The sequence below is a fragment of the Bactrocera dorsalis genome, chromosome 3, assembly GCF_023373825.1.
Source record: "Bactrocera dorsalis isolate Fly_Bdor chromosome 3, ASM2337382v1, whole genome shotgun sequence".
NCBI lineage: Eukaryota > Metazoa > Arthropoda > Insecta > Diptera > Tephritidae > Bactrocera > Bactrocera dorsalis.
In genome coordinates this window covers 5723189-5734694 of record NC_064305.1, presented here as the reverse complement: position 1 = coordinate 5734694, position 11506 = coordinate 5723189, and the positions used below count along the sequence as shown (strand labels likewise).

At 26.8% G+C, this 11506-nt stretch overlaps 1 protein-coding gene and 1 long non-coding RNA gene across 4 annotated transcripts in view; one reads left to right on the top strand and one right to left on the bottom strand.

Moving 5' to 3' along the window:
- Nucleotides 1–1559: 1559 nt before the first annotated feature.
- LOC105228476 (probable phospholipid-transporting ATPase IA) overlaps nt 1560–11506 on the bottom strand; it is a 118816-nt gene continuing 108869 nt past the window's right edge. For 2 of the 3 annotated variants that reach the window (XM_049453598.1, XM_049453599.1), the window contains one exon: nt 1560–2998. In XM_049453598.1, the coding sequence (XP_049309555.1) occupies nt 2901–2998 (98 nt within the window). In that variant the 3' untranslated portion in view covers nt 1560–2900. Of the gene's footprint in view, nt 2999–6498; nt 6582–11506 lie in introns of all 3 variants that reach the window. The other variant, XM_049453596.1, reaches the window with a different exon arrangement.
- On the top strand, nt 9160–11011 carry LOC125777821 (uncharacterized). Its single transcript, XR_007422414.1, has 2 exons — nt 9160–9667; nt 9791–11011. It is a non-coding gene; the product is annotated as an uncharacterized LOC125777821 (long non-coding RNA).

The window sequence follows — 11506 nt, the reverse complement described above, 5'->3', positions numbered from 1 at the left end:
GTGAAGGTCACACGAAGTATATAGCTTATTTATTTTTTATTGTAAGCATTCAAACTGATTTTCACGTAATATTGTATGCAAATATATACATATGTATATATACATATATGCTTACATATATGTATATATTATGTAAAAAAATTTGTTACAAAAATTATAAATAATTTGAAATAATTTTTCTTAATTTAAGTTTGTTTTAAAAAATTATTGGAAATGAAAAATATAAATTTTTTTATATAAGCCTCTTTTAATAAAGTATTTTAAGATAATTGAACAGAAATTATGAAATTAAAAATATGCACAAAAAGTATACATTTTTAACATTTATTTCTTTAAGGCTTATTATTATTTTTTTTTTATAATTTGTATCTCCAAAAAGTTATCGAAAAAATATAAAGCTCACAACATTAATATTCGAAAAAAAATCGAAGCAGATACACATACTTTTTAGTATTCAATTAGTATACAGTCTGCTTATGCTATTATTTACAGTTTTAATAAGCGACCAAGCTATCTTCACATTCAGTTTTCTGAATTTATAACGAAATTACTTTAATATTAAATACTTTTTGTCTCTCAAAACTTATGTAATTTATAATTCGACAGTTTTTTCATAATAGTTGATTTTCAATATGGTGCCAATGTAGCTAAAGTAGTGTAAATGTTCCAAATATTTATGTATAATGTTATGTGCTACTCAAATTTAATGGATACGTATTTGTAAGTTTGCCTATAATTATTATAAAATTTTTCTTCAATTTAATTTTTTTTCTTGTGTTTAAGCTGCACTCAATTCATTATAAGGTACCAATGTGTTAATTTTATGCCTTTCTAATAATATTAGTAGTACTAAGCACATATGTATATAAGTATTTTTACATAAGCAATCCAATGGAAATTACTTTATAGATGATTATTACAAAATTTTTAAATTCAAAGGTAATTTTGTTTAATTTAAAAATTCAAAAAATACATAATAGTGTCATATTTTTAATAAATAATGCTTAATCACCACTAAAATCATAAAATGTTGCCTACATTAAGGGGCAACTTCCGTCAATTGCAAATATCGCATATCCGTTTCCGCTCTGGGTGCAAGGCAGCGTATAATTATTGAAATTAAAGTTTTTCACTTTTCAGTTAAAAAATCAGCAGTGCCAAGTCAAACATTTCAATGCAGAATTATTGCTTAAGCGTTGTAGCAAGCTATGATATTATGAAAAAAAAGTTTTCAATTTCGTTTTGACAAAAAGTTTTTACAAAATCTAAAAAAAATCATCACATGCCACACTAAAGTGAATTATTTTGAACCTCCAGTTGCAAGCCAGTAAACATTTTATAACGGAAAAGCTAACTTGCACCAAATTCAAAATCGAATGGATGGATCATGTTCGCAATGGGCGCACAGGAGTGGAGAAAAAAATTGGATATAAAAAAAATATCTGGAAAATTCGCTTTTTTCGGCCTTCTTACTGCCTATAACCCCTAATGGAGACTTATTGCCATAGCGTTGTCTCAGAAATAGAATATGTAATTTTTTTTGTTGTATTCGGTTTTAGTTTATTTTATTATAGTTACAAAAGTGGCAACAGTAAACACCTAAACGACAGCATATTTTGCGGTTAGTAAAGCATTTAATAAAGGTCTTTTTAACAGTTTTAAATTGTCTACAACAGAATTTGACTAAATTTGATATTCGTTGATATAATTACGCCTTTAAATTATTCCTAAATAAATTTTGAACTTTTTTAAGTTCAAACTAATAAAAATTATACTTTTTAACGGTATAAAAAATATTATCAATATTATTAGGAACACCTAAGCAAATATTTGCACGTTATTTGCTGTTGCTTTCATAAATCAAAAATGCTTATATTGTTTTCGACTTTTTTTTCGTGCTTTATATGCCTTCTCAATTATATGAATTTTTCATAATTTTCAACTTTCTTCGACAATTTTTTTATTTTACAATTTTTTATTTGCGAGAATATTAATTTATTTTTTACAGTGTGTCTTACTTATAATTTTAGTTATTTTACAAGCATATTTATTATACACAAATTAAGAAAACAATTAACTAGTTAAGTATAACGGTTAATAATTAAAGTCATATGACATAGTCAGTTATCGGTTTAGTAATGCACACAATAGTAATCATAATTATAATTATAATGCCACTTTAAATATTGATGCCACATTGATGGCATTTTGACTGCATAATGCTACCACTTATACGCCAATAAAGAAGAAAGCTTCCACTTTTCACTTGATAACTATATTTATGCTGTTCATTATGCATGAATTTTCACTTTTCCTCTTTGGCTTAGACTAATATTATATAAATAGAATAAAGTTTGCTCTTAATATGCTAGATTTGAACTTAGTATGCTAAAAATGTGTGTTCTTGTTAAGCTTCTGATTTTCAATAAAATGTTATCTTTTCACAGTTAGTTTTCTTGAATATTTCGCATAATTTCTGTTTGAATACATTTATGTTATGACTGACGTTTTGACAGCTGCTTTGGCTGTCAAAAAGGTGCTTGTTCTTTTTTGACTATTTTTGGCCTTTTGTGTTGGGGATTTGAAAACAATTTTTTTTTAATATACAATAGTTGAATTTTTTGCTATACTTGCAAGTATTTTGTGTGATATTCTTCGAATGCTTGCAATTTTACTAATATTTCGGTGAACTGAAAAATGTGCTTGGTTTGGATCGCACATTAATCATTGCGAGTTGAATCACACCATCCCTTGCGTGGCTATCCCCACCGCATCCACTTTGCTTACACTCTGCAATGATCTTCATCGTTATCAGTTTTACTCTAACACAGCGTACGTTTCCTCCACATTGCTTTTGTCTCCTCCATAACCAGTAGCAGTTTTTGTGTAGTTTCATGCGCTTAGTTGCCCTCCGGTTTCGGCAAATTCGTGTCGTACGCGCGTATAACGACGGATTGTGGCACTGCACCACCTTCCTCTTGGGAGAAAGCGTAACCGTCTATATTATAACATGAAGAAAAGAAATGTGATTAATATTGTTTGCAAAAAAAAATTGAAATTTGCAAGAGATTCCAAAGAAATTTCAAATTTGAAATGCTTCAAAGTTATTTTAAAGTTCAGACATTTTGGAAATTTAACTTTGAAGCAAAATCTAGTAAAGTCACAATTTTCTAAGAATTAAGAAAAAATCACTGGCTTATTTCCTAGTTCTAAAAGAATTTCTAGTAGAATGTTGGTTATCTGACCGGCATATAAATTAGATATTGCTCTTCAAATATTAACTGTATAAACTGTATTCATTAAGTGAAAGCTTTTTTTTGTCAACTTTCATATATTATATAAGATTTTTATAAGATAAATTTATTTCTTCTCTATTTCTATGTCTATGATGTGACAAAAATATAAGTTTCGCAATTTCACTAAATGAAAGCTTCTTTTCGTAAGCTTTCACATTTTAACCAAGCTTTTAAAGCTTTTAAGCTTTTTTTAATTTTTTTTCTATGTTTTCTATGCACATATGTATATCATTTGAAAAAATATATCTTTAGCAAATTTCACTAAGTAAAAGCTCCTTTTCGTAAACTTTGATATATTATCCAAACTTTCAATTGAGCTGATTTTACTTCTTCACTGTTTTCTATGTATATCCTTTGAAAAAAATCTATTTTTAGGAATTTAACTAAGTGAAAGCTTATTTTCGTAAGCTTTCACATATTATCTAAGCTTTTACGTAGGCTAAATTTATTTCTTCTCTTTTCTACTAGGTATAACGTTTAATAAAATTACATTTTTAGCAATTTCACTGAGTGAAAGCTTTATTACGTAAACTCTCATTTTTTTCCAAGCTTTTAATTAAGCTAAATTTATAGCTTCTCTGTATTCTATGTTCACCGTTTGGTAAAAATATAATTTTATATTTTTATATTTCCTGTCGTACACTTTTTTATATCATTCAAGCTTTTAATTGAACTATATTCATTTCTTCTCTGGTTTGTCCTAAATATTTTGGTAAAAAAAAAATTAAAATATTTTTCACAAATTTACAGGCCTCCTTTTAGGTTGTACAGTTGTTAAATAAAATTAAAGTTTTTAATTAATTACGAATCTTTTTCGTATTCCTAACGTTTTTCTGTAAAGCTTTTATCTATTTCGATCTCAATTGGCTTCACATACAACTCTTTTTTAGCTTTTACTGGATTGCTATACTTCGTAGCTTTTAATGGTTTAGAGCTTCCATTTTTTAGATATATTTTTATTTATTTATATTTTTTTTAAATAAGTACCGCTATTTTTTTCTATAAAGTTTTCTAACAAAAATTTCTTTGGAATCTGGTCTATACCATAACTCTTAAAATATGTTTATCCAATATTTTAGTGAGTTGTGTTGTGCTTTCGACGCCTGAGAATGATTAGGTTTGACCGTAAGCCTTTTTTTTAATGAAAATGTTATGTTCATAATAAATACTATATATGAATGTTGTGTATATTATTAGTTTACATATGTATGTCTATTATACAATTTGTGTAAAATGTGAGTGTTCAAAGGTTACTTTTATCCTTTAAAAATGTATCAAGGGGTGATTTTTGTATGAAATTTAGTAGTATTACCTCAGGATACACAAATTTTAAACAAAATACTGTGATCAGTTTTCTATGCTCCTATAAAAAAAAAACCATGAAAGCTCCATGTTTTTGGCAGCGCTTTCATATATTAAACACGCTGCTATTGAAGGAGTGAAAGCTCACATGTGTTACTTATGGTAACTGCTTCGAACTGAAAGCTTTCGTTGACCCTTCCAAACTATTATATTATATTTTGACAAAACATTTGTTTGACAGTAATAATTATATAAAAAAAACTTTGTTCATCATCAACAAATTAATTGTAGGCGTGAACTTGGGGTAAGCTTCTAATCATAGATTTTTGAATTAATAAATGCATAATTCATAAGAAAAGACACGGAAAAGTCTACCGCTTTAGGTGCACAGCTGCGGAAAATTTAGGTGTAGCTCAAGAGTCAAGGCAAAAAGTCATTAGTGATTGTTGGGTGAACCGAGTGGGGCAACATATCACAGCGCTGTTTTTACCTTAGCAACAGCACGTACTAATGACAAGCATTATATATATTGCATTAAAAAAAATATATATATACATATGTATGTATAAAAGTATATATTTAAGTATAAAAAAACTTAACTATTCAGTCAAGTAATTACTGAGCCATCAATCTTTCAATAACTTATACAACCCTTTGCGCTATAATCCATTAAGCCACCTGCAGTGTCGCCATTGAAGTTTCATAACAAATAGCTACCCAGAAAACATTATTTCGAAGTATGGAAAAATAGTTGGTATTCTAATCTTGAAGATCTTATCTTTAAATGCTTGTTTTTCATAAACTCAAAGCCGGCATGATTTTCGTTTTAAACTAAACTTCCGAAGTGATGCATGAGGCGAGAATCGCTCCTTTCAACTTCCTAGAATTCTCAAAAGCACTGCCGCGCCATTTCGTATGTTTTATAAAATATTAGAAAGATAAAAAAAACTTAATTTAGTCAAAGCTTTCACTGAAAGTTTGAGGAATAAAGCTTTATGCATAAAAAATGTTTCACTCAAAGTTTTGGGATCAAAACTTTATCCATAACAAAGCTTTTACTCAAAGTTTTGGGAACACAACTTTATCCATAACAAAGCTTTCACTCAAAGTTTTGGGAACAAAGCTTTTTCCAAAGCTTTATCCACAAAAGTAAAACCGAAAAGCTGCACAGGGAAGTTGTATGGAAGCTCAGCATTTCAAATTTTTTCATTACTTCCAATCCAAAAAATATTTTTGGCATTTTTAAGATTTGGGGGCATTACGCAATGAGACATTGGAAGAGGTATCGATAACGAGGCCACAAAGTGTATTAAAACTTGCCTCAAGCACAGCTATCCTAAAGTTGACTACTTCTCATAGACGTCATAGCTGAAACCCAGCTGGTATCACAAAGGAAGAAAACTGATCTTAGCGTGGCTCATTAGCCTACTATCAGCTTAATCTTACTTATCCCACACATTTTTGCTTACTGGTTAGTGTTTACCAGTAATGAAGTAAAATTTATAGAATCACGCTGACTGCCCAATACTTTAATTGAATGAGCAATTATTGCATTTTTCTGAATTTTTCCATTTCATTTGTTGTTGTATTTTGCTAAGCACAATAAATATTGCTTTTACTTGCACTTTCCACACTCTTCTAGCAAATTTTTCATTATTTTATTAACTTCATATTTTTTCAATTTTGAAGCAATTTCATAGCTTTAATTAAAGCTATTCATACTGCTGCCCTTATATACCTACCTAACTACTTATATATCTAGAAATCATGCCTTGTGGCTATCGTGAAACATACAAACTTGCCTCAACCACAAGGGAAACCCATCGTAGAGACACTGTTTTATATTATATGCCACAAATGTTGTTAATTTTTTCATAGGTTTTAGTGTATTTGTACTCACGCGACAGTTCTAGTTCCGTTTCGACTCTGGTATTGGCACGACGCGTAAAAACGCTACGCAGCAGCCTCGCCGTTTCACTGAGTCTGTCGTTCGTATATATGTATATATTTTTTGGTTTTTGAGTTACCGTATATTTGGGTATTTTTTTTAACAAATCGGCGTTGTGAATTCAAGCGAGCGGTTGATTGTTGTTGTTGTTTATATGAGAAAAGAAGGTAAATAAATAGGCGAAGGCAAACATTTGTACGATTAACAAGGATTATTAGTAAGAGAGGAGCTTTTTTTCAACTCGTACTGATATTGGTTGATTTCTCGCTCAAAAAAGGACGCGCCAATTTAATTTTGAATTGTCAGTAGAAGAGGATAAGGAGTTGTTCAAATAAAAATACTGTTTGAATTAAAGTGTCTACGCCAAGGAAAGGAATGATTGTTTAATATTTTTAAATTATTTAAATGATTATTTTTTCTAACTAAAATTCTAATATAACTAGCAGAGCATACAACAATTATTAATATGTAAATATATATAATTTTAAAGGTGAGCTAGCAGAATTTTATTTAATATGAAACGAGAAAAAAAATTTGTTTTTTTAATTTATTTTAAAATATTTTAAAAAGAAAAATGTTGAAAACCATTTTAAATTTTATTTCAAACTTCTCTACTTTTTTTAAATTGTAATTTTAAACATTTTTCATTTTTTTTCAAATTTCCGTAAAATTTTAGTTTTTAAAATTTTTTAATTTTTTTTTTTCAATTTTTTAATTTTTATATTGTGTTTAGTTATTTTTCATTTTGTTTTTAAATATTTTAAAATAAATTTTGAAAAAATATTTTTTTTTTAAGAAAAATTAAAAAAATATATTTTTTTAATATTTCGACTTTTTTCAATATTTCAAAATTTTAATTTTTTAAAATTATTCATTTTTTAACTTTCCAATTGTTATTTTACTTTGCATAAAATTTTAATTTTTAAAAATTTTATTTTTGTTTAAATTTTTTATTTTTCTTTTCGTAAAATTCTGAATGTATTAATATATGATGTTAATTTAAAAGTGAGCTTACAAAACTTTAGTGAATATTATATATACAAGCAGTTGAATTTTCTAAAATATTTGAAATTATGGTAAAAAAATTGTTAATTATATTTAAATTATTTTAAAGTTAACAATATTAAAAAATTAATTTTTTTAATTTCTTTCCAACTTTTCAAATTTTTTTCAAAATTTTAATTAAAAAAAAATTTCAAAATTTTTTACTTTTTATTTTAAAGAAATATTTTAATTTTTAAAAACTCTTCAACATTTTTCAAATTAATAGTTCACCGAAAAAGTTTTCAATCTGTTTTCAACTTTAAAATTTTTATTTTGGTTTTCGTAAATTATTAATGTTTAAATTTCTTTATTTCTAAAATTTTTATTTCACGAAAATATTTTAATTTTTAAGAAAATTTAAAGTTTTTTAATTTATATTTTGTTTTTCACAAGATTTTAATTTTTAAAAATATTCAATTTCCTTTTAACTTTAAAGTTTTTATTTTACAGAGATATTTTAATTTTTCAACAATTTCAATTTTCTAACTATAAATTTTTCACGAAAAAATTTTCAATCTTTTTTAACTTTAAAATTTTTATTTAACGAAAGTGTTGTAATTTAAAAAAAAAATTTACTTTCAAACTTTTTTTTTGAAAAAATTTTTCAATATCTTTTTAGCTTTCAAATTTTGATTTTACGAAAATATGTTAACTTGTAAAAATTTTAAATTTTTTAACTTTCAAATTTATGTTTAAAAAAAAAATTAGATTTTAAATATGTACTTAAATTTGTTTTTTCAAAAGTTCCAAATTTTTATTTTATTTTAAGAAAATTTTGCATTTAAAAATTTTTTAATTTTCCAAATTTCTATTTTAGGAAAAAATTTTATTTTTAAAAAATTTCCTATGTCTGTTTTTTGAACTTTCAAATTTTTATTATTTTGCTTTTCGTAAGACATTAATTTAAAAAAAAAAAAAAAAAAAAATATGTATAAAAAATATATTTTATAGACGTTGATAAAAAATAATATTTATAAAAAAATAATTCTTAATTATTCCCATTGATTTCTTTTTATATATTTCAAATTTGAAAAATAAATAAACATTTGTTAAGGCTATTTTCCACATTTTATTATAATAATAAAACATAACCCACCACTTGATGAAACAAAATCTTACATAAATTTTTGGACAGTCAAAACAAGAAGTACAAACATGGGTTCACGAATTATTTATGTAAAAATGTTATTATAAATATTTTATTTTAAGCAGCTAGGCATGCAATTAATTTTTTCTTTTTAGACTAATTAAGTTGAATCATGCATTTCTTAAGGAAATAATAATTAAGGAATAATGCTTGACATTTATGGCTAATTTTTAATTGTTTTCTGAAATTGGATTAAGTGATATTTACTTTGTTTATGGTTGGGACATGGGTGAACAGTAAGAATTTAAATTGAGGACAATAAAAGGAAGTAATTAGATTTACACGCAGATTGCTTAAATATAATTAACATGAAAAAAATTAATTTAATTTAATTAATTTAATTTAATTTTTTTTAATTTTGTTTTAGTTTTTAAAATTTTTTAAATTTTTTTTTTATTTTTTTTTAGTTTAATTTTTATTAATTAAAAAAATATAAAAAATTAGGGAAAAACGATTAATTTTGGCAAACATAATTTAATAAAAAAACAAAAAAATATTTATTTTTAATTTAATTTTAATTTTTATTAATTAATTATAGTTTTTATATTTTTTTTTATTTTTTATTCAATTATGTTCTTCAAAAATAAGTGCTTTTATTTTTCCCCTAATTTTTTATTTAATGATTTTTTTTAATTTATTCAAATTGTAGAAAATATAAAAAAATCGCTGAGTTTAGGGTACGCCCACCGACAGATGGTTAAATAAATAATTACAAATACTAAATGCACAGAAAAATATTTTGAACTGAGTTTCAGGGCTTCACTTAGTATTTAAAAATTTCGTATTTTATAATATTATAAAATATTTGCCACCAAACGACGTAAAAAAAATGTGTTTAAATAAGTGTTCAAACAACTTTTACGATCACTCAGAGGAATAAGATATGTGCCGTCTCGATTCTTTACATTCGCTCACGAGTTCCAACCACCAGTACGTACTTATCATTAATTTTATGATTTTCTAAAATTAGCACACGACTCAAATCTGTCTGTCTGTCTCACGATCACTGATAAATGCGCTCATATTTACAGCACTTCATTTCTGTCTCCGCAGGTAATATTCAAAAAGCGATAGCAAATGCAGAAATCTGCTGAGAAAACTATGGCATATTGACTTTAAGATAACAGAAAGTGTCTAAATTAATTGCTTTGACACGATCACTAGGCGTCGAACTTTATTTCGTTATGTATGTATAAGTTGACTTTAATCTGTACATTAAACGAAACTAAACTCAAAGTGTTGCACCCATACCGGGAGAGTCGTGTTGAAGTATCTGGAATGAGCTTTATAAGGCAAAGAACTGTCATTTTGGTAGACTTTCTGATAAATTTTATCGGAGTAGAAATACCCGATTTAAATACCCTTCTGATCTCTGTTATTTATCGGTTAAAAACTCTCTAATATTAAGGCAAATAACATAGAAAAACTATAATTTTGGCAAGTGTGAAGAGTCAAATTTTTTAAAAATCGAAATTAAAGTAATATTTTAAAAAATGCCTCAAACGATTACGTACAGTTTTATTAAATGTAAAATATTCGTTTCGACTTGTATTATTACGATAATTTACGATGGTAAGGACTGCCTAAGTTGTCGTCAACGTCATCCAGCGGTAGACCCAAGAAACATGCTGTTTGGACGGGGTCGGACCAACAGGAGAGGAATGTTAGATGACGAGAAAAGTCAAAATGGGATATGAACCTTTACTAGTATCTTTCTGTCCTCAGAAGAGAATATGATCACCATCGGTGTGATTTTCTGTTTTTAAAAACTGAAAAGTGTATATCCTTTTTGCCACGAATTTTGTAACATCTAGAAGAAAGCAACGGAGACCTAGTAAAGTATATTATAGTATGATAAAGTATTATTGGAGTAGAGCTTGACGAGCTGAGTCAATTTAATTATGTTCGTTCAACCATCTGTATAGACGTAACGTAGTCCATAAGCTTTTGATATATGGATCTGAAAATATTCACAAGTCTTTCTGTCACCAAAAGCTGCTCATTTGTCGGAACTGACGATATTGGACCGCTATAGCATATAGCTGCCATACAAACTGAACCATCGGAATCAAGTGCTCGTATGAAAAACTGTTTTATTTGACAAGATATCTTGGAGAAATTTGGGGTGAATTGTTCTCAAAGGAAGTACCACAATCTCAGAAGAATTTGTTCAGATCGAACTAATATAGCATATAGCTGCCATACAAAATAAACGATCAAAATCAAGATAACGATCTCTTATAAGCTTTTAAGCTATAAGAAATTTACTTTTTTACCATTTTAAGTAAAAAATGCACCTGTGAAGGTTGACATGATCTCTGGTCTCTATTTTGGAGTTGAATATCGAATCTTTGGCTTACAGGTAGGTCGTCGGTAACTTTAGCACGATTAAATTTATGTTAGTATTTATGCTTACGTGATCAGTGGCAACGTAAGCCAAAAATACAAAGTAATTATGATCCCTTTAAAATAGCTTTTCATATACAAATATAATTATGCCACGTGTCTAAATACTGCATATACCATTAGCATGACTATTTCACCAAGAAAATTCACTACTTTACTCTACTTTATGTTCATCAAATGTTGCTACAAACTAAAATATGAAGAATGTAACGCTAATATGTATAATGCAACGCATAAACAAAGTCCTCATGGACTAATGATTATCAACGCACAACTTCAAATTACTATAATTACATACTGAACTACACAGAGCGTTGAGGCAGGTATGAAAACTGAATCTCCAGAGAACCAACTGCGCTAATT